This window comes from Choloepus didactylus, chromosome 2 (genome assembly GCF_015220235.1).
Source record: "Choloepus didactylus isolate mChoDid1 chromosome 2, mChoDid1.pri, whole genome shotgun sequence".
NCBI lineage: Eukaryota > Metazoa > Chordata > Mammalia > Pilosa > Megalonychidae > Choloepus > Choloepus didactylus.
Window position 1 is genome coordinate 57866099 of NC_051308.1, and position 23863 is coordinate 57889961.

Sequence of the window (23863 nt, forward strand, 5' to 3'; positions counted from 1 at the left end):
TCTGTGCCTTAAGCTTGTATCCGGATGGTTTTTATTACTGAGCTCTCCTTGAATGCCAGGAACTAAAAAGAAAAAAAAAAGTGTGTGTGTGGGGGGAAGAAAGCACCTTTCCAAATCTTTGCAGATTGAACCGTGGGAGTGTTCTCTTTCAGAGCTTATCCATACACTGAGTTTAGAGAACTGTTTGAGGCAAAGTGTAGGGGCCTGCATTATCCTTCCTGCTTATGATTCTTGCCTTGGACATTCCTGCGTGGCCCTAGGAATTCCCTATGTATACACATATGAATGTGTTCTTTTCCCTAGGAAACAGTTTCCTCACAGAACTGGGCATTGCAGTATATGTTCCACAGCCAACAATCCCTTGCCCTAGGCAGCCACAACTTGACTGTTTTCCCATAGCATACTACAGTAGATCTCTGAACTACCTTCTATATTCAGGGCAAGTTCTAGGATGGCAATCTGTGACAGTTGTCCCGGTTCAGTCCCTCAGGCCACCACCAGAGGGACTGGGCCACACATACATGCTGCCAGTATACTCACAAGGTTTACTCTGCTCCTTCCAGAATGAGATCCAGGGACCTGCACTGGGAGTATTGGCCAGCTCTGCTTAGCCAGAAAGGGGCCCAGGAAGGGCATGGGTAGAGTCTATTGCTTTTAAGTTGCCTTTTTCTTGATTCAATGCTTGCCTTGTTACTGCAATCCTTTAACTATTTTCTGGATCTCTGAGAAAGATGTTTCTGCCAGTTCTTGCTATTTCAGAGTTTCAGTGGGGCAACAGTGTCTTAAAGCTTCTCACTTTGCCATCTTGATCTGGTCACTGCCAATTGATTTTTTTTTAATGCAGTTTTATTGAGATACCTTCACATACCGTACAATCATCCATGGTGAATGTGCCGGTTTGTATATGTTATGTCCCCCATAAAAAGCCGTATTCTTTGATGCAATCTTGTGGTGGCAGACGTATTAATGTTGATTAAGTTGGAGCCTTTAGATTAGGTTGTTTCCATGGAGATGGGATCCACCCAACTGTAGGTGATAACTCTGATTAGATAATTTCCATGGAGGCATGGCCCTGCCCATTCAGCCTAGGCCTTGATTCATTTACTAGAGCCCTATGTAAGTGCTCAGACAGAAGGAGCTCAGAGCTTCAGCCAAGAGAGAGCAACTGAGAGTGACATGTTGAAGAGGAGCTGCAGCTAAGGGAGGACAAAACACCCCAAGAGCAACATTTTGGAGACTGCCATTTTGAAACGCAACCTGGCAACAAGTGGATGCCAGCCACATGCCTTGTTTTCTGGATGCCAGTGGCCATCCTTCAGTGAAGGTACCCTATGGTTAATGCCATACCGTGGACACTTTATGGCCTTAAGACTGTAACTTTGTAACCAAATAAACCCCCTTTATAAAAGCCAGTCCATTTCTGGTGTTATGCAAAAGCAGCAGTATTAGCAAACCAGAACAGATTTTGGTACCAGAGAAGTGGGGTGCTGCTGAACTTGCAAATACCAAACATGTTGGAATGGCTTTTTAAATGGATAAGGGGAGGATTCTGGAAAAATTGTGAGGAGTTTGATAGAAAAGGCCTAGACTGCTTTGAAGAGACTGTTGGTAGAAATATGGACTCTAAAGATACTTTGATGAGGCCTTGAGCAGAAATGATGAATGTGTTGCTGCAAACTGGAAGGAAGACGATCCTTGTTTTAAAGTGGCAGAGAATTCGGCAAAATTGAGTCCCGGTGTTGATGGAAGGCAGAATTTGAAAGCAACAAACTGGAATACTTAGCTGAGGAGATCTCCAGACTACGTGTAGAGGATATAGCCAGGCTTCTCTTTGCAGCTTATAGTAAAATGTGACAGGGCAGAGGTGAGCTGAGAAATGAACTCTTGGGTATGAAGAAATGAGAAACTGGTAGTTTGGAAAAGTTGGGGCTTCCAGAAAGTGAAATCCAGAGGCTGCAACCCCATGTGAGGATTTAACCAAACGTGGAACCCAACCGCCATTTCAGTACAAGCCAGGATTGGAGATGGAGTTATCTAGAAAGGATTTGTAGAAAGTCCTATTGTCCGATGTAAACCGCATGCCAAGCCTACAGAATTTTTGTGAAATCTGTATAGACTGAGCCACTGCCGGTTTGGACTGGATGGGATGCAGAAGGAACAAATTGAAGGAAAAATTTCTTCAAAGACAGAGCCATGGAGGTTGAGGTCTAGAGTCAAGAGGTCTTGGGCTGGGAGAGTGGAGTGGTCCATGCACGTGGAAAGGGTGAGTTTGCCCCAGAGGCAGAGTGTGGTCTTTCCGCCTTGATAGCTTAGGAAAAGTACTGCCACTCCAGGCCCCAGAGAGGGGTGGAGCACATTTCCTAGGGATTGGGGAGAACCTGGCTGCCACCTCACTATTTGGAGAGGGAAGAGCTTCTGCCTTGGAGAGGCAGAGTCTGGGTGGCACCCCATGCTTGAGGATGGTGGGGCTGAGAAGAAGGTGGTGTCCCCAATGTTGGCGCACTCACCCCAGCATTTGGAGAGAAAGGGGCTGCCATAAAGGCCCTTAGAAAGGGTTGGACTCCCACCCTCTGAAGCACCAAGGATAAAACATCATTCTATAAATGACTCTCAGACTTTATAATCTAATGAAGTTTGCCCTGCAGGTTTTAGGAACTGTTTTGGTCCTGTTAACCCTGTTTTCCTTTCAGTTTTTCTTTAAGGCAATGGGAATGTTTATCCTATGACTGTCCCTCCTTTGTATATTAGAAGCAGACAACTTGTTCTGAGTTTCACAGGTCCACAGATAGAAGGGGGAGTTTTGCTTTAGGGCAGATCATGCCTGTAACTGATTTTGATGGGATCTTGTACTCACCTATTATTACTGAAATGATTTTAAGCTTTTGTGATATTGTGATGTGATGAATGTATTTTGTGTATGTAAAGATCATGCCATTTTGGGGTCCAGGGGGTGGAATGTGCCAGTTTGGATGTATTGTATCCCCCAAAATGCCATTATTTTGATGCAGTCTTGTGGGGGCAGATGTATTAATGTTGATTTGGTTGGAACCTGTTTGTTCAGTGTTTTCAGGAGGTATGACTTAATCAACTGTGGGCAAGACCTTCCATTGGATTATTTCTATGAAAGTGTTGCCCCACCAATTCAAGGTGGGTCTTTATTGGATCACTGGAGTACTTTAAAAAGAGCCACACAGGCCCAGACACAGAGCAACTAAGAGTGACATTTGGAGAGCAACTGAGAGTGACATTTTGATGAGGAGCTGCAGCTAAGAGAGAACAAAACACCCCAAGAGCAACATTTTGGAGAATGCCATTTTGAAATGCAACCTGGGAGGAAGCAGACGCCAGCCACGTGCCTTCCCAGGTAACAGATTTTCTGGATGCCAATGGCCTTTCTCCAGTGAAGTTACCTGATTGTTGAAGCCTTACCTTGGACACTTCATGGCCTTAAGACTGTAACTTTGTAACTAAATAAACCCCCTTTATAAAAGCCAATCCATTTCTGGTATTTTGCAAAACTGTAGCATTAGCAAACCAGAACAGTGTACAATCAAGTGTTCATAGTACTATCATATAGTTGCGCATTCATCATCCCAGTCTATTTTTGAACTTTTTCCTTACACCAGAAAGGATAGGAATAAGAATAAAAAATAAAAGTAAAAAAAAACATCCAAATCCCCCTGCATCCCCACCCTATTTTTCTTTTAGGTTTTCCCCCCATTTTTCTATTCATCCATCTATACATTGGATAAAGGGAGTGCAATCTACCAGGTTTTCCCAATCACACTGTCACCCCTTGTAATCTACATTGTTATGCAATCATCTTCAAGAGTCAAGGCTACTGGGTTGCAGTTTGATAGTTTCAGGTATTTACTTCTAGCTATTTCAATACATTAAAACCTAAAAAGGGTTATCTGTATAGTGCATAAGACTGTGCACCAGAGTGACTTTTTGACTCCATTTGAAAACTCTCAGCTAGTGAAACTTTATTTCGTTTCATTTCACATTCCTCTTTTGGTCAAGAAGATGTTCTCAGTCCCTTGTTGCTGGGTCCAGATTCATCCCAGGGAGTCATATCCTGCATTGCCAAGGAGACTTACACCCCTGGGAGTCAGGTCCCATGTAGGGGGAAGAGCAGTGAGTTCATCTGCTAGAGAGAGAGGGCCATATCTGAGCAACAAAGAGGTACTCAGGGAGACACTCTTAGGCACAATTATAAGCAGGTTTAGCCTCTCCTTTACTGCCAATTGATTTTTGACAAGGTTACCAAGTTCAGTCAGTGGGGAAAAACAGTCTCTTAAAAAAATTGTATGTGGATATCCACATAGAAAATGAACTCAAAATGGATCAATGACCTAAAAATTAGAGGTTAAGCCTTAAAACTCTTAGAAGAAATAGGGGAATATCTTCAGGTCCTTTTTTTAGGCAGTGGATTCTTAGACTTCACACCAAAAACGTGAATAACCAAAGTTGAAAAAGAAAAAGATAAATAGTTCATTTGGATTCCCATCACAATTTAAAGCTTTGCTGCATCAAAGAACATTATCATGAAAGTGAAAATACAAGCAACAGAATGGAGAAAATACTTAGAATATAGAAAGAACTACAATTCAACAAAAAAAAATGACGAACAACCCAATCAACATCATTAGTCATTTGGAAAACACAAATCAAAACCTTAGTGAGATACTACTTCACATTCACTATAATGGCTATTAGTAAAAGAAAAAAGTAAATTAAAAATGTGGCAATGTTGCAAAGAAATAGTAACTGTCATGCATTGTTGGTGGGAATTTAAGATGATGCAGCCACTGTGGAAAAGTTTGGTAGTCCCTCAGATAATTATGTATAGAATACCATATGACTCAGCAGTACCACTTCTAATTATATACCCTGAAGAATAGATATTTGTACCAGTATTCATAGCAGCATTATTCACAGTAGCCATAAGGTGAAGCAACCCAAGTGTTCACCAATGAATGATCAGATAAACAAAAATGTATATGCATACAATGGAGTATTGCTCAACTGTAAAAAGGAATGAAGTCCTGATATTTTTCTATAATATATTCTGATATACTCTATAACCTCGAAGACATCATGCTCAGTGCAATAAGTCAGGTACAACAGGACAAATATCATATGATTCCACTTATGTGAAATAACTAGAATATGCAAAATCATAGAGTAATGGATGGTAGCACAACATAGTGAATGTATTAATACCACTGAATTGTATATTTGAAGGTGGTTAAAATGGAAAAATTTGTGTTGTATGTATGTTACCACATTGAAACTTGTAAAATGTGTATGGGTATTTGCAGATGATTGGTGGTATTTTTCATGATCTTTTTGTTGGTGACACTTTGGGGAATATTTGGTTGGATCAGGTTTACTTTTTCTCAAAAATGTGGGGATTACATAAATAGATAACAAAATCTTTGTGAAGGGAGAAAATACTTGGGGTCTGCTTTAATCTGTATGGACAGTTTTTTGGAGGCACAGATTGGGCAGGGAGATGTGTAGAGGATCTAGTAGGGCAGTTGTTTCCATAGTGTGGGCCAAGGACCCCTGGAGAGTTCCCAAGACCTTTTAGCAGGTGCATGATAACTTCATCTTTTCAATTAAATATTTGTATAAGGCCAGATTTTCTTCCTGTATTTTAACCAGAACAACATATTTCAAGTGATTGCAGAAGGTGATAGAAAATCAGCTGATTTTATTAAGCAAGGCATTAAGAATTTTCAAAATAAAACAATGCAAGTCTTCTCACTATTTTGTTCTTAAGTGAAGTAATATTTTTGAAATGTCTCAGTTTTAAATTCTAATATGATGAAAATAGATAAACTTTGAGTCCCTCAATTTTTAAGAACTTAAAGATGTTATAAGGTCAAAAAATTGTTGCAGTAGCAAAAAGAGAAACTTCTGCAAAGGCTTTCCTCAATAGGAATAAATCTAGGATCCGTGAGCAAGAAGATTCTATTTGTCATTTGCGTGCTCATCCTTTGAAGAGGTAACAAAACCAGTAGAGAATTCAGTAAAAATTCTGATTATTCACCTATCTTTTTTTGCTTCTATGAAATAAAAATTTAGAAGTGTTTAAAGGGCAAATTTTTCCATATAACCAATAACAACTGGCATGTTGAATTGAGCCTTTTTTGGGCTCATTTTGTCATTTTATTAGTTTTTAAAATTTTATAATCAGATATAGTTCATATTGCTTTTTTTTTTAAATTCATTTTATTGAGATATATTTACATACCATGCAGTCATACAAAGCAAAGCATACATTCAGTTGTTTATGGTACGATTATATAGTTGTGCATTCATCACCAAAATTAATTTTTGACATTTTCATTACCACACACACACAAATAATAAAAATTAAAGTGAAAAAGAGCAATTAAAAAAGAACACCGCGTGCCTTTTGTTTTGTTTTGTTTTGTTTTTCCTTCCCTCATTTTTCTACTCATCCATCCATAAACTAGACAAGGGGAGTGTGGTCCTTATGGCTTTCCCAATCACATTGTCACCCTTCATAAGCTACATTTTTATACAATCGTCTTCAAGATTCATGAGTTCTGGGTTGTAGTTTGATAGTTTCAGGTATTTACTGCTAGCTATTCCAATTCATTAGAACCTAAAAAGGGTTGTCTATATTGTGCATAAGAGTGCCCACCAGAGTGATCTCTTGGCTCCTTTTGGAATCTCTCTGCCACTGAAGCTTATTTCATTTCCTTTCTTTTCCCCCTTTTGGTCAAGAAGATGTTCTCCATCCCACGATGCCGGGTCTAAATTCCTCCCTGGGAGTTGTATTCCACGTTGCCAGGGAGATTCACTCCCCTGGGTGTCAGATCCCACATAGTGGGGAGGGCAGTGATTTCACCTGCTGACTTGGCTTAGCTAGAGAGAGAGGGCCACATCTGAGCAACAAAGAGGCATTCAAGAGGAGGCTCTTAGGCACAATTATAGGGAGGCCTAGTCTCTCCTTTGCAGCAACAGTCTTCCCAAGGGCCATTCCTGTGGTAGAGGGCTCAGCCCATCAAACTACCAGTCCCCTATGTCTGTGAGCACATCAGCAACCATCGAGGTGGGGAAGCAGAATACCCCCCTGCATTCTCCACCAGCTCCTCAAGGGGATCATGTTGCTTTTTGAGAGCTTTCTATTTTGGGATCAGAGAAATTTGGAACCTAAGACATTGAAAACTGATTCAACTGATTTTTAAAAAATAGCCTTTTTTTTTTTTTTTAGCAGTTTTAGATTGATGGAAAAACTGAGGATAGTACACAGAATCTCCATAATATACCGCCTCACCCAATTTTCCCTATTATTAACATCTTACTTTAGGATGATACATTTGTTAACAATTAGTGAACAATATTGAAACATTATTATTAACCTCTATACTTCATTGACGTTTCCTTAGTTTTTACCTGATGTCTTTTTTTTGTTTCAGGATCCTATCCAGGATACCACATTACATTTAGATGTCATGTCTTTTTAGGCTCCGCTTGGTTATGGCAGTTTCTCATACCTTTTTTATTTTTGATGACCTTGACAGTTTTGAAGAAGAGTACTGGTGAGGTATTTTGTAGGATGCCCCACTATTAGAATTTGATGTTTTTCTTTATTGTAAGAAGGGTTGTGGGCAACAGGTTTTTTTGTTTTGTTTTGTTTTGTTTTTTTGTTTTTTAATTAAGGTGGCAGTCTTGCAGATTATTTACAGTTGTCTATGGAAAGATTTAAACATTAAAGTTGCCAAAGGTTTTTTTTTTATGCATTTTTTAAATTGTGAACATTAACATGTATACATAAGAGTGATAACTTTCAAAGTGCGATTGAACAAGTAGAGAGCAAATTTCAAAGAATATCATGCTATTTCCATTATTGTAAAATATTACGTGTGTACAGAAAGGTGTTAACTTTCTGTGTGCAGCTCAACAAGCAGTTATATTGTAATTTCAAAAATTGTTATGGGTTACATTTCCACAGTTTCAGTTCTTTCCTTGTTGTGCAATATAGGGTATATACAGAAAGGTGAAGACTTTCAAAACACAATTCAATGAATAGCTATAGAGCAAATTTCAAAGGATGATATAGGTTACTGTTCCACATGTCATTTACCTCCTTCCAGCTATTCCTACACCCCAGCATCTAAAAATATATATGTAGTATTCGTAGACCTTTGTTAAAGCTGCTTAAATTTTGTATCACCTTAACTAGTGTAAACCCATTGCTACATTATGAATCTTAATCGACTTAATTACCCAAATTGTTACCGTTAGAAAACATGGTCCTAAGTAGTCAGGCCCGCCTCATCCCGCACATCAGAGAAACAAGTCTCTCTGCTTTGGTGAGAAGGTGAGTTTATTAAAGATGCATCAACAAGGAACTGGAGGAAGAAAAGAAAGCTTTCCAAGGCAAGTTCAGAGTAAGACAGTTGTTTGGCTTTTATAATCCAAAACAGGCAAAGAAATGACCAGAATCTGGAAGAAGGCAGAAGGGGAAAAAAATAGGAGAAAGCTGCTCCTGTTATCTTAAAGTCCTCACCTCATTCAGGCTTGTTTTTCAAGAAAAAGGCAGTGGCCATCAGCCCATATGGTGATATACCTTGCATTTTCCTGCAGGCAATACTGGGAAAGTTTCTGGGAACAGAGTAAGTTTTTTTGTTGTTGAGATTAGAGCAACAGCAAGTTATTTTAACCACGGCTTTTTATGCTTAGAATAACTCACGGCTGCTTGCATGAAGTGATCTTAATAGTTTTTTTTCCTCTGTTGGCTGTTGAAGACCATACTAAGCATTTTTCCAGCTAAATAATTATATTGAGTATTTTCTACCTATCCAGCTATCATATCTAAATAAAGGAGCATGCTGCATTTTACTAAACTATTCTTGTTCTCTTTGTTTTTGAAGTTTGGTCACCAAATTTTCTTCACTGGCAAGGTTTTTAGCAGTCAGACTTTCAGTATTACACTTTTTATTTTCAGCTTTATAGAGACATTTTAAATTAACTTTCCTAATTAGAAGTTTTACTTGTTCAATAACTTTTATTGAACACCTATGATACTGTTCTATGAAGATAGTTTCAATTTTAATTCCTCCTTAAAAGCCATTTTCATACCTGTATGCAGCTGGTATCTGTCTGTCTGCAGAGTCAGATTAATTCTTTAAAGGAATCCTTCAGCTGCTATGATCAAGTTGATTTCTTTTTTCTGGAACTGGGTTATGTAAAATATGACCATTGATTGAGGCCAAAACAAAATTAGCTTCCTATTAACTGTGAATGTTTTGTTTTTAATATTGAATAACATTGGAAAGTAAGGGAAATAACTTAAATGTCCAACAATAAGGAATTTTATAATTGTCAATACAGTGAAATATTTTCACAGTACACTAACTAAAAGGCAATATAAATTTGTGAGTGTGTGTTTTTTTTAATTATGAAATAAGCAGAAGAAAAAACCTGGAAGACATGTACCAAAATATAATAGGTTTTCTCTGGGATTTGGCTGATTTTTTCTTCTTCAAGTGTGTTTTCTAAACATTCAATAATAAAGATTACTTTTATTTTAGAAAAAATATTTTAAACCTGTTCTGTTGCTTTGCTTTTGATCCAATAAGAGAACATGAAGTTAGGAAGTTTTGTATAATGGATGCAGAGGGAAATGGCAGGGTTAATGTAAAATATAGCTACCATTGAACCATAGGCTTGACCACTTAAACGTTATCTTTAACAGTTCAGAAATTGAAATCTGCTGCCACCCCAGCAGCTTCTCTTGCAGCAGATCCTTTGTTATCTGCTTCTAACTGACTTCAACTGGTAAAACAACCTTAGAAGAAGCTCTTTAAGCAGGGAAATCTGACAGTATATTTTCCTACTTTAAAAGGCAAGGTCACATTAGGTCTCCTGGGAACTAAAGCTTTGCAACATGAACATTTCCTAATAATAACTAACACTTTTTGAAGATTTACGTTGTAAATACCAGGCGCCTCTCAAGGGCTTTACTGCTATTATTTTATTTAAGTCTCACAATTATCCCTTTTTACATGTACCTAAGGTACAGGGAGATTAAGTGTACAAAGTCACATTATGGCCAGGATTTGAACCCAGGCGGTGACCTAGAGCCTTTCCTCTTTAACCTCTGTTATACTGTACAAGCAAAAAAGTAAATGGTGTCAGTGTGCTTGAAAAATGAGCATTGGAGAAATAAGGGGGGGGGTGAAACCAGGAGAACCCTTTAACCTGTGTTGAAATTGCTGTGATGAAAGGTGCTAGTTGGCAACTGGATGCTAACTAGAGTTAGGCTGGAAGGATAGGTCTTTAAAAGTAAAACTTAGATATCAGATTTCACCTTGAAAATTGAGGTGGCAGTGATTTTTTTGCTAGAGGAAAATTATATTTGAATGGTAAGAGCAATGTAATGATAATACTTTTGCTTTACAATTAAAATTAATCACAATTTTCACCATAGTTTTAAAAGGTAGCTATTGTTCATACTTTCAAATGGAGAAGTTGAGGTCCCTTAAGTGGTGGTGAAGGAAAGGACCCAAACACAAATTCAGGTCTTCTGACTTTCAGTGCATTGCTCTTTTTTGTCCTATACTCTTACTGGCATTCTGACAAATGTATTTCTGATCTATTATAATGTCTTGATTAAGTACAGGGAGAAGGGGTTGAAAGAAAGCAGATTGGGGTACTGAAATAAGAACTTAAAGAAGGTGCTAAAATTTGTTTATGACAGCCAGACATATCCTGAGAAAAATCTGGGAATTTAAAAATATTCAGGACCTTTTTGTTTGTTTTTAAGGTCATAGATTCCCTTTGACACCCTAGTGTTAAAAATCCACATACACTCAATTCTGTATTTTAAGAATTTAAAATTTAAGAGCCTCTGATTTTTAAGCTAAGAGTGGTTCCTTCCATAGTCTAAAAAGAAAATCCCAAATAAAGGTTTTGTGTTGTTTTGTTTTTGTTTTTTGAAAGTGGCTCACTAAGGATGGGAGGTCTTAAACAACCTTTGAACACATGGGTGGCTAATTAAGGTTTATGGTGGTTGGTGCCAAGCTTCCCTGAGGGAAGTAAGAAGGGAAGGGAGGGGTAGCAGCAACATTATCTACTTTATTCTATTTCTGTTTTGGAAGACACTAAATGCAGTCCTTTGTCTGCATAGTATTATATTTTTTCCTGATAGACACCTATCAGTGACTAGAAATTGGATTCTGTGGAAGGGGCTCATAAATAGTAACTCTGCTTGTCTATTTAAGAGGGATTTGTAGTGCCTGAGATGTACCTGGTTGTAACTTTTAGATTCATGCAAGGGTTTTAAGGACATCTTAATTGACATGAAATCATTAAGTTAAAGAGAAAGTAGTTTTAAAGTTGTGTTCCGTATATGGGTTAATCAGATCTTTATTAAGGTTGATAAATCTTGTCAAATGCCTTGCTTGAAAGGTTTCCTAACTTGCCTTAATACTCAACTAGGAAAAATTTCTTTTTTTGGATCCTCAAATTTGCACTGAAGTTTTGTTTTAATGTTGATAACCTGGAAACAGTGTGTTCGCAAAACTGGACTTAGTTCTGCTGGCATTGGTTTGAAATCTTGTCAGCACATTTATTCTATGATGGCTGGGTTTGATAGAATATGAACAATTTTTAAACTGCTCTAGCCCTTAGTTAATGTTATTCTTTGTAAACTAACAAGAATGTGCTTTTGACACTGATCTTTAATTGGTTTTGTCTGCAGGGAGTAGAGAACCAACTTGCAGAGCCTCCATAGAGGGTATACTTTCTCATTTTGCTAATCGTCAGATCTCAAAATGATGACAGCCCTTCTATAATTAGAAAGATTAAAACAGAATTTTGATATGTTAAGTGTGGATGCTAAAGGTGGATCATTTACAGAGTGAGTTTTCATAGACTATTTTGAAAAATCCTTAGCGTCCTTTGAAAGTTATTCTCACACTGATTTTGTCTTTGAAACACTTATCTTAGTTACATGTGCTTTTAAGTTGTTGCTAAGTTAGTGCTGGGACTAAGGAAAATGTTTACCTGATGTTTTTCAGGCCTCTCCTGAGGATTTTGAAATCTCAACTTCTTAATTGCGTTCCCAAGGAGTACATTTTTTAGTGCTAAGGAAAATAATTGAGATTTTTAATAATACAGTTGTTGGACTTTTTATTTTAAAAGTAAAGGAAAAAAATCTCAGCAGGAATGTATATGGGACTTCTTACAATCTGCCAACTTTTATAACATCTAGTTAGTATGGAAATAATTTTATGTTAGAAAAATATGATTTATGATCAGTTTTATTGATAGGGCTAAAGTTTTGCTTTTTTAAAAAAAATAAATGATAGTTAATAAGGTCCCATAGGCCTTTAAGATACTTAAATACCAAATAAAAATTATAAAAATGTTTCTAAGTGGAGATTTTGGTTGTTGATTTGGCTACTTGGTGATTATTTTCCTATATAAAATTTTTCTAGTCTTAGAGCCTTCATTATGGTCCCTTGTCTTCCTTCCTTAATCCTCCCCACCCCCCATTTAAAAGTCATGGCCCAATGAGGCCAGACTTTGCCAAAGATATCTTAGTTTTAATATGACAGTAACTCTTCTGAATAATATGTAATTCTTTTATTGGAGTAGAGCTTTGCAGCTGACAATGAAGGTCTCAAAAGTGAATAACATTTATTCCTTTTTCTCTTCATTCTTTGTAACTAGGAGACGGTTGCTGCAAGTGATATGCTTTTAATGAAAGAATGACCTTCTGAAACCATTTAGTTTTAAGCCTATTATATCCATGTCAGCTTCCTCAGGGACAGACTTTTACTGTTTTCCTTTTGATGCTTCATTTTTAGGATTCATTTTATTTGAAAAAGTTTCAGGCTATGATAAACAAAATACATACACAGTATATAAATACATAAAATTATGCTCACCTCATTTTGCAGAACTTTAATCTGTAGACTTTTGAGATCATGAAATTAATTCTGTATCATTGAGTCTGGGATTAGAGGGCATATTGTCTAACCAGTCAGGAGATGGCATTATTTTTAACCTCTCAGTCTTAGCTTATGAAATTTTCAGGCCATTTGGATAGTGGGTTAAGACTAAACATTTGACCATTTATTTGTTAACGTTTTTGGTCTTTAACCAAAGTGCATTTCAGAAGGCCAGCTGCTTTTGTAAGGTATTAGAGAGCAAATCTTTAAGCAATAAAAAGCTTCCTGTTAGCCTGTTATAGAATATTAAGAAGCAGTGTAATTTTGCTCTACTACACTGGGTTTTGTACAGTTAAGTATGTTTTTTTCTTTGTCTTTAGTTATTGAGCTATGCAAAAATAACTCAGACTTTAATCTTTTTTACCTTGGCTAGAGTAGTTTTTTTTTGTTTTTGTTTTTGTTTTTTTTTTAAATCAAAAAGCATCCTGTGTCTTTAACTGAGATTGTAAACGATAGCCGTAATTGTTGAAAAGGCAGTGTGACAGCATTAAGGAAACACTTTAAGGCCTTATCTGTAATTTCTGTAATTAACAGTTAACTGCTAATACTGCTATTTTCTTTATTTCTTTTTTTTCTTGATATGGTAGTATATATAGTTTTGTACCAGCTTGTAATCTGTTTAAAAATAACCTTTATTTTAACTTTTAGATGTTCAGGACAATTGCAAAATTAACACAGAACCCATACAGTGAAGTCCAATGTTCCCCCACCAAGATACCCAGATCCAGTTTTTAATATTTTTCAACATTTACTGTATCTTCATCTCTGTCTATTTATCTGTTTAGAGGGATCTATCTACGTATTTTCTAAACATTTAAGTGTAGTTTGTATACATCACACTCCTCGAACACATTACTACCATGTTCATTTCCTAAGAATAAGGATTTCACTTGTATAACCACTTTAAGTGCAGTTATCAAGTTCGCTTACAATCAATATTCCAATTTTTTCATATGTCCCAATAATGTTCTTTTGAGCCTTTTCTCCTGCCTTATTAGTTCCTGTCCAGTATCATATATTGCATTTCATTGTCATCCTCTCTTTAGTTGATAATACCTTTTTAAAAAATTTTTTTAATTATGGAAATATATACAACGTAAACTTTCCCATCTCAGCCACTCCCAAGCATACCATTTTATAGTCCATATTCCAGTTTCTTCATATATCTCAGTAATGTTCTTTTTAGCCTTTTTTCCTGCCTTATTAGATCCTGTCCACAATCATGTACTGCATTTCGTTGTTTTCCTCTCTTTAGCTGACAATACCTTTTTAATTATTATTTTTAATTATGGAAACATACAATATAAACTTTCTAATCTCAGCCATTTCCAAACATACCATTCAGTGGGATTAATCACATTCACAATGTTGCGGTACCATTACCACCATCTATTACTAAAACTTTACCATCTCCCCAAACAGAAACCTTATACCCGCTATGTATTAACTCCCCATCGCCTTGCCTACTACCCTTGGTAACCTGTACTCTACTTTTGTCTCTATGAGTGTTCATATTCTCTGATGTTTTCTTTGTAGTTACTGTGGAGCTTAAATTTAACATCCTAAATCTGTAATACTTTTTTAATGCAATTTTATTGAGATATAATCACGTAACATATAATCATTCAAAGTGTATAATCACCTGTTTACAGTATCATCATATATTTGTGTTTTCACCACCACAATCACACTTTGAACATTTTCATTACTCCAAAGAATAAAATTAAAATTAAAATAAAAAAGAGCACCCAGAACATCCCATTCTCTTCCTTCCCCCATTGTTCATTTACTTTTTTTAATACAGTTTGAGATATATTCACACACCCTACAGTCATCCGCAGTATACAATCATTTATTCACAGCACCATCATACAGTTGTACGATCATCACCAGAATCAATTTTTGAACCTTTTCCTTACTCCAAAATAAAAAATAAAAGCAAAAAAGAACACCTAAATCTTTCCATCCCCTCCTTCCCACCCTAATCTTCATCTAATTTTTATACCCATTTTTCTACTCATCTGTCCATACACTGGATAAAGGGAGTGCGAACCATAAGGTTTTCACGGTCACACAGTCACAGTGTGCAGGCTACATAGTTATACAATTGTCTTCAAGAATCAAGGTCACTGGGTTGCAGCTCCACAGCCCCAGGTATTTCCCTCTAGACATTCCAACACACCAAAGACTAAAAGGTGATATCTATAGCACATAAGAATGCCCTCCAGAGTGACCCCTTGACTCCATTTGAAATCTCTCAGCCACTGGAACCTTATATTTTTCATCTCTCCTCCCCCTTCTGGTCAAGAAGATCCTCTCAGTCCCACAGTGCTGGGTCCAGGCTCATCTCCAGGAGTCATTTCCAACATTGCCAGGGCATTCACACCCCTGAGAGTCACGTCCCATGTAGGGGGGAAGGCAGTGAGTTCGCCTGCCGATTGGGCTTGGGGGGGGGGGGGGGTGGCACATCTGAGCAACAAAGAGGCTCTCTGGTGGGGTGACTCTTAGGCACAATTATAGGTGGACTTAGCCTTTCCCTTGCAGCAACTAGCCTCACAGGGGAAAGCCCCCAGATCGAGGGCTCGGCCCACTAAATTGTCAGTCCTCAATGTTTGCAGGGAAAATCAGCAATAGCCCAGGTGGGGAAGTCCAACACTTCTGCATTTCTTCCCAGCTCCTCCGGGGCCCCCCACAAATACACTTATACTCTCTGCCCATATCACTCTGGGATGTGTTGGGATTTCACCCCAGCCTGTACAAACTCATCAAATCCCACTTCCCATTCACCACTCCCTGTACCTGATAATACAAGTTAAATTATCTTGTGTGCTACAGAAAATATAGATCATGCACCAGATAAACATCTCCCTTGGTTTCACACGTAAGTTGTAGTTTTAAAACCCAGTCTGTCCTAAACAGAGCCTCTTCATTCATATCTCTAATTAAAGTCATCAGTTGCCATATGGGGTAATACTGACATTCATAGCTGCCAGGTTCTAGCTCTGGGTCTTATGTGCCACACAGATACCCAAAGTTTCAGAAGCCAACCAGGGTATACATAAGGAGCTCAGCATCTCAGGATTTAGAGATAACCATTACAACTCAGGAATGATGTGACTGCTGTAAGAGCCTACAATCTAGAGACTATTACAGTAAGCATTTCCCTGATACGCTGTGCTCTGAGATTCAGTTCTCAGAGTTGTACATTATAGTTGGTCTAAATTTGTAATACTTTGATACCAACTTAACTTCTACAGTATACACAACTGTTTTCTTCTTTCCCCCCACCTTTCTGTATTTCTTGTCATAAATGACATGTTTTTCCATTATGAATCCAAAACGACTGGTTTTTCATTCATTCTGCATTTGCATTTTAGACCCTAAGGAGGTAAAAGATCGAGTTACAAGTAAAAAATACAACAGTATTGACATTAATGTTTACGCATTTTGTTACCCTTACTGGAGACCTTTTCTTCCTGTGGCTTCCATCTATTATATGTCTATTGTCCTTTCCTTTGAACCTGCTGAACTTCCTTTTGCATCTCTTGTAGGGACAGTCTAGTGGTGATGAACTCCCTCAGCTTTTGTTTATCTGGGCATGTCTTAATCTTTCCCTCATTTTTGAAAGAATTTAGCTGGATATAGACTTCTTGGTTGGCATTTTTTTGCTTTCAGTACTTTAAATGTCATCCCATTGACTTCTTACCTCCGTGGTTTCCAATTAGAAATTGGCCTTTAATCTTATTGAGGCTCTCTTCTATGTGACATATTGCTTCTCTCTTTAGACTTTCAGAAATTTCTCTTTATCTTTGTTATTTGACAGTTAAATGCTAATATGGCACAGTGTGGATATATTTGAGTTTATCTTGTTTGGAGATCATCAAGTGTATTGGATGTGTGTATTCATGTCTTTTAAATTTGGGAAGTTTTCAGCCATTATTTCTTTGAATATTCTCTCTGCCCTCTTTTCTTTTTCTTCTTCTGGGGCTCCCACAATGTTCAAATATTGAACATGCTTGATGGTATCCTATAGATTCCTCAGGCTCTGTTCACTTTTCTTCTTTCTTCTTTCTGCTTCTCAGACTAGATGATTTCAATTCTTGTTTTCAAGTTCACTGATTCTTTCTTCTGCCAGCTCCAATCTGCTGTTGAACCCTTCTAGGGGATTTTTAATTTCTTTTAGTGTGGTCTCTTCAGCTCTGTTTGGTTCCTTTTTTGTAATTTCCATCTCTCTATTGATATTCACTTTGTGTTTATCTCTGGTTTTCCTCAAATCCTTTAGTTTTCTGTCCATGTTTTCCTTAGCTCTTTGATCATAGTGTCAGGACCACATTTTTAGTGTCTGGTATGTTTCGGGTCTGGTAGCCTTCATTGATGATTTCTAATGATTTCATCTTCTTTGCTTGGGCCATTACTTTCTGTTTTTTTACATTTTATAGTCTTGTGTTGAAACCTGGAAGTGTTATCATTGGAATTTAGACTCTCAGGCGCCTGTTCCTTATGTTTTATATCCGGTTAGTGTTATGACTGAGCTTTCCCTGAATACCAGGAACTAACTGAAAGGGAGGGAGGGGGGGAGGAAGGATGAAAGGAAGGAAGGAAGGATTTTATTGTTATTTACCTATGTAGTAACGTTTATTTAGCTTATTCTCCATTGACGATATTTAGGTTTTATGTTTCAGCTGTTATGCGGTTAATTTTCTTGTGCATGTATCTTGGTGTTCTTTTGACAATTGTAACATTTGTAGGGTAAATTCTTACCAGAGAAAGTTTGATTGATCAGAGGGCACATGCCTTTAAAAATATGATGCTTCCTAATTGTCCTCCAAAAATGTTTTACTAATCTACCATTAGGGTAGATACTGGTAATACTGGTGGTATACATCTTTTCAACCTTTGCCAATCTGGTAGGTGAAAACAAAATATGGTATCATATATATTTCTCACATTTTCAGTGAGGTTGAGCATCAGTCTTTTTTATGATTGCCTATTTTCCCCCTTCTGTTAATATCATTTGCCATTTTTTCCTGTAAACTTGTTAGTCTTTTTTATTGATTGGTATGAACAATTTGTAAATCTAGCATTTTAAAATGTTATATAATATTTAATGTTATAAATTGTATTTTTCTTACCTAATACTGCAATTAATTGTATTCATGTGTTCTGTAAATAATTTGACATGACTTTAGCTATTTTGCAAAAAGAGAGATACATCTATAGGAATAGTGAAGTCAGAGTCTTCTTCACCTAAATCATGCATCTTTCAACAGAGGTTGAATGAAGCTCAGTGACATGAATTAGTGAGCAGGGTTCCGGGAGGGGTGTGTGAGTGGAATGTGTCTTTTATTTGGGGAAGGGTGGTCATATATATTCTGCAGTTCGGGTGAGAAAAATATTAAGAAACTACAACCCTATGTTCCATTTTGTTGTACTGGTTAGAGATAACACATACCTTTACTTAATCTGGGTTTTAATTTTAAAGCAATTTTTAAAATGTCTAAGAATACAATTCTTCTAATAAAGAACTTTCATTCTTCTAAGAAAGAATTTTTGCTTCTCCCCCAGGATTGGCAGCCACCATTTGCATGTGATGTTGATAAACTTCACTTTACTCCACGTATTCAGAGGCTGAATGAATTGGAGGTAATGTTCTAGCTACTGTTATAGTTGCTTGTATTCCAGAGGGGTTCTCTTTGCAGAGGATTTCTTCTAATCTTGTGGTTTCAGGGAACGCTGACTTACATAGAAATATGGCCAATACTTGATATTCATGGTAAAACAAATGGCAATAAGGCCTTTGCAGCAAACCAGGTTTCATTTAAATGCTGATTTTGGTCAGTCATTGTATTTTGGCTTATTAATCTAAATCCTTATAGATTTAGGCAACAGTTACCTCTAGAATTTAGGTTTTGAAAGAATCTACTTTGAAGACCATCCAATGGAGAACAATTCTCCAGCTCTGTTCTCCTTCCAAATAAATAGCTTCAGTTGGATTGAATAATACCCTTTAGTTCCCCAAGGAGGAGTGGAAAATTCCCCAAAGAGGGGATTCTTTAGAGAACATGTAGTTTCTTCAGCCCTAAGCCACTGAAAGCCTAAAGTACAGGGTGTTGGTTAAGGCTTGGGGTATGGATGGAAGTAGGTTGTTTCCATTAATGTTCTACTAATCTGATTTCAGTATATTTTATTTTGTTTTTCTATAGTAAACTAAACATTCCAAACTTAAATTGGCTATCTGTTCAGTGGATTTCTCTGGACCTTCATGGTAGCATCCAATATATGTAAGCTTTAATTAGGTTAAAAATGGAAAAAATTTGTTGGTACTTAGACTTGAAAGAAGAGAAGGCCACTAACTTGAGGTCTTGGGATGTGTTTGGGAACATCTGAATATTTTTTTTTTTTTTTTTGCTCTTTCAGCCATTTTTTATTTACAGTTTGTGTTCAATGCAAATCAATTCCATAACATGAGAAGTTACTATGAATCAAAGCATAAATACACAAACACAATATACAATCCAAAACAGATGTATAGCATTCACATATAGAGCAAAAGGGAGTGTTCATTCACACACACGGTAGCTTGTTGGATCTGGTTGTTCCCACGTAGGATTCTAGAGGGGGTAAAAAATGACTGGCTGTCAAGACTACTGTGGCCATATTAGATACTGGAACATCAAAGCATCAGTGTGTGACCATGCGAACAAAAACTTCATAGGGTATCTATTTTTAAAAAGGTTTCTGTGCATTGAGGCAGTTGTAAAAGATTTACTTTCCAGAATCAAGCCAACTTTAGGCTTAGGACCAAGTTCTAACTGTCTAAAAAATATTAACTGATACAGAAAGTGTTCCAAATGTGGCTACTCTGATTCATAAAGTTAAAAAAAGTATTTACAGAAAGAGTATAAAAGTTTTTGTGAATTTAATGCAGGATAGGTTCCAGTCCTCACTTCCCAAATACTGGATTTACATTATTTACTTTTGGCTCCTTCACATTTGCCTTTTAAATTTTAAGACCTGTCAATTTTTCTTCCAAAACAGACCACTTATTAAATTGTAAAAAGTATTCAATATATGCAGAAACAAAAATGCAGCATTTTGAAATTGGTTGAGGTCAATGTACTTCTACTCTTTGGAATCAGTTTAGCTAAATGAATCTGGTGCTGTTGGTGGATGGGAATGTGATGGGAAATGCCTACCATTTGATTTTACAAGTGTATAAGCAAGATTTATTCATTATGCTTGCACTGGGGGGTAGATTCCAATACATCATTGCACTGGCACATGTCAATTACTACATAAAAAGTCAAATACAGTGTCAAATCCAAAGCCTCAGAAATAAAAGAGTTCAGTTCCCAAGAGAACAGTGATAGCTTAACAATGTAAAACTTTTATCTAGTGCTTATCAGCATTAAATTAGTATTGGTGAAACAGTACATGTAGAATTTACAGTAACACCTGGAGGTTCCTTCTAATGTACACATAAATAGAATCATGGAAGCTTTTATGTTACCTAATCATTTCATGGCCCTATATATTTAATGTACCAAATGAAAACTGAATCTCCATTCCACACCCCATTGCTTCTCTCTAGGTAAGAGAAAATCTATTTGTTTTTCAAGGTAGAGTTTTAAGTGTCCATATTTCTTAAGTCACATTTAAGGAAATCCTCTCTTCATTTTGGATGTTGTCTGTCTTTGTCTTTTACATAAAACTCCAGCAGAATTAATATTGGCCTTCATCATCTAGTCAAATCCTTCACATGTTCTTCAAACCAGTCAAATTTGGGATTCTCAACATTTTCTGTATCAATAAGGTGTAGAACCAGTAGATTCGATGAAGACCTGTTTTCTCCTTGCCACACTGGACTTCAGATGCCATTTGGGTTGGGTTCAGAAGATGGGAAAGCATAGATGTTTCTTGACCTGAGTCTCTTAGCAGTAAAGATGTAAAAGGGAGAGTGAGATCACGAGGAGGCTGGCTGTAGACTGCAGGGCACCACCTCCTGGGGTGGTGACATTAGTTGTACTTGGGGCAGCCGAGGTACTCTGGGTGGAGTTACTTGAAAGTGTTATGGCAGTTGTTTGATTTGAATAAATCTGCGTGGGTAAGAGCAGCGCCAGAAGCAGCAGCCCCAGTCCGAGCCTGGCCACCATTGCTTTGCCCATGTCCGCTCCGTCGGCGCGCTGCGACTCTCGCTGGATGCTGGGTGCGTGGAGAACCACTGGCTAGGGGCGGGCTCAGGCAAGGTGGGCAGGAACATCTGAATATTGATCTCAGTTTTGTTCTGGTACAAAATAAAGCTTTCAATACTGTCAGACTTATATTTTACAAGGAGGGGAAAGAAAAAGGACAATTTCTAAAATGTCCTGTAGAAGACAGTACTAATCTGTTAACGAAATGGCACTTGAGTGTTTTCTTTATTTTCTATTGTCTTTGGAATAGCAAAGCTTATGAAAATCAGAATAACTTTTGTAAATCTCTTTTTAGATTTGTGCAAATAAGAAAATTTGTGCCTTTAAAATACCCAATCATAAAAAGAACAAGTTGGTATATAGAAGCTTACTTGTACAATTTTAACCAATAACGTGAAATGTGCTTATAGTACTCCCTTTGAATGAAGGCTTGAGAGTGCCTGTCTGTTAATGGGAGGGTTTGCTGAGTATTTAACTCATTGCATTGCCTGGCATGTTAGGGCTGAATTAAATTTTTTTTGAGCTAATGTATATTTGGTTATTTAGCCAGCCTTATTTTATATATTTTTGTTTGAATTCAGAAATGGTATTGACTTAAGTATTTTAAGAATGAAAATATCGCATGGGTAGGTAATAGGCAGAAGCTGTAAAATAAGCTAAGTGAGGTTAAAATTCAGTATTTTGTCTTTAGGCTCAAACTCGTGTAAAATTGAATTTCTTGGACCAGATTGCAAAGTATTGGGAGTTACAGGGAAGTACTCTGAAAATTCCACATGTGGAGAGGAAGATCTTAGACTTGTTTCAGCTTAATAAGGTAAAGGATTAATGACCATTTTCTTGACAAAATTAATTTGATCTTCTTTTCTTTAAAAAGAAACTTAGTTATTGTGTTAAATGTAAAATGAGAGTCTCCCTTCAATGAGTGATAAGAGGACCAGGATTTACTTGTTAGGTCTTGAAGCCTTATCTTGTGGGATATCTTGATTAACTCTTGCTTTTTGTCATTTTTAAACTTCACAATAATCCAGTAATTATTTCCTTCCATTTTATTACAGGTAAGGAAATTGAGACTTGGGAGAGATTAAGCTAGCAAGGCTAGTCATAATTCAATCCCAACCAAAGCAGGCTGCCATGTTTTCTACTCCTTAGTTTATGGATACCTTAAGGGTTACAGGGTAGGACCAAGTACTAGAGCCCTTTCTTTATATTAGAGATTTGATTGTTAACCTAATTTTTCCAGAAAATCTTGACTGTTTTGGAGAAGTGAGAAGAAGCCTTTTGGGGGACAAAAATTTTGGAGACTATGCCATAAAAAGATATATTTTAATTTTCTAACTTAAAATTAATAGTGCATTATAGCATTTTTTTCTTTTGATGTGGGAAATGTATTTTAAAAGATTTCCAACACTTGGATAGCCATGGGCAAGAGCATTTTGTTCCTGGAGTCATACCTAGGCATGAGGGAATTTAGAAGTGATTTTTATATAGGTGTTTCTAATTTCTTTTGCTATTTTATTTAACAGTTAGTAGCAGAAGAAGGTGGATTTGCAATTGTTTGCAAGGATAGAAAATGGACCAAAATTGCTACCAAGATGGGATTTGCTCCTGGCAAAGCTGTGGGCTCACACATCAGAGGGCATTATGAACGAATCCTCAACCCCTACAACTTATTTCTGTCTGGGGATAGTTTGAGGGTGAGTATTGTGGCTAGCTGTAACCTGTTTTATTTTACTGCTTATTTGTACAGTGTCTTCTAGGGGGAGTAAAAAGGCCTTGTTAATGTTTGGAAGAAGTTGTTTAGAAGGCCTTGTTTTGTAGATTTTTATTCCAGTGTTTTTGTTCTGTTTTGAGAGTGGTCATACTTACAGGTTTTTTTTGTGGGGTGGTGGTGGTGGTGGGGAGGGAATGAATAAGATTGTAGAGAAATACCTTTCTGCAGTCAAAGGCTGAAATATGAATCGGCTTCCCCACAGGTATTTCTTTTTTTCAACGGGGAGGAGTAGATTATTATCTACTTTAATGGCCTTTGTTTTTGCATTTAATTCCTATTTAAAGCTTATTTCTGCTTGTCACATGAAGGTACAACCTGTGAAATAACTTGCCTACCTGCTTTCTTTTGCCAGTTGAGATATCCAAGGAGATTTTCAGATAAAATGTTGATACTGGTAAAGGATGGGAAACTTAATAACACTGTGTAACTAATGGGTCCTTCTTTTTTAATATTTCCTGTGTTTGTTTCTTTACACAAAACTGTATTTATATGTCAATTTATTCAGATAAAAACTTTCATTCTAATTAAAATAAAATAAAACTATAACAAATTTCCCACTTATATCCAGGTCTTGGTAGAAAGAGGAATGTCATAATCCATTTACACCCTTTGAGTTATTTTAAGATTACAGCATTGAGCCCTATAATTTTAAGAATTGTTACTGGTAGGAAGATAATAACATGGTTTCAGAGGGTAAACCATTAATCAAAACACTCTTAATATTGTAGATATACCATCTCTAATGCTTAAGTGCTATAGGTTTCGTAGCATTGAGTTCTTTCCTCCTTCCCTTCTTCCTTCCAGGTGAGTATTCTTTTTAGCATAGGAAAAAAATGACCAATTTGATATCCAGAAAGGTTTTTTTTAATATGTACATTGTATGAGTGTTTAATGGGGAT

At 36.9% G+C, this 23863-nt stretch overlaps 1 protein-coding gene across 3 annotated transcripts in view; it reads left to right on the forward strand.

Annotated features, from left to right (window-relative positions):
- The window catches only part of KDM5B (lysine demethylase 5B), a 95898-nt gene that overhangs the window by 21344 nt on the left and 50691 nt on the right, over positions 1-23863 (forward strand). For all 3 annotated transcript variants that reach the window (XM_037825031.1, XM_037825032.1, XM_037825033.1), the window contains exons 2-4: positions 18567-18644; positions 21885-22007; positions 22717-22887. In XM_037825031.1, the coding sequence (XP_037680959.1) occupies positions 18567-18644; positions 21885-22007; positions 22717-22887 (372 nt within the window). The remainder of the gene's footprint in view (positions 1-18566; positions 18645-21884; positions 22008-22716; positions 22888-23863) is intronic.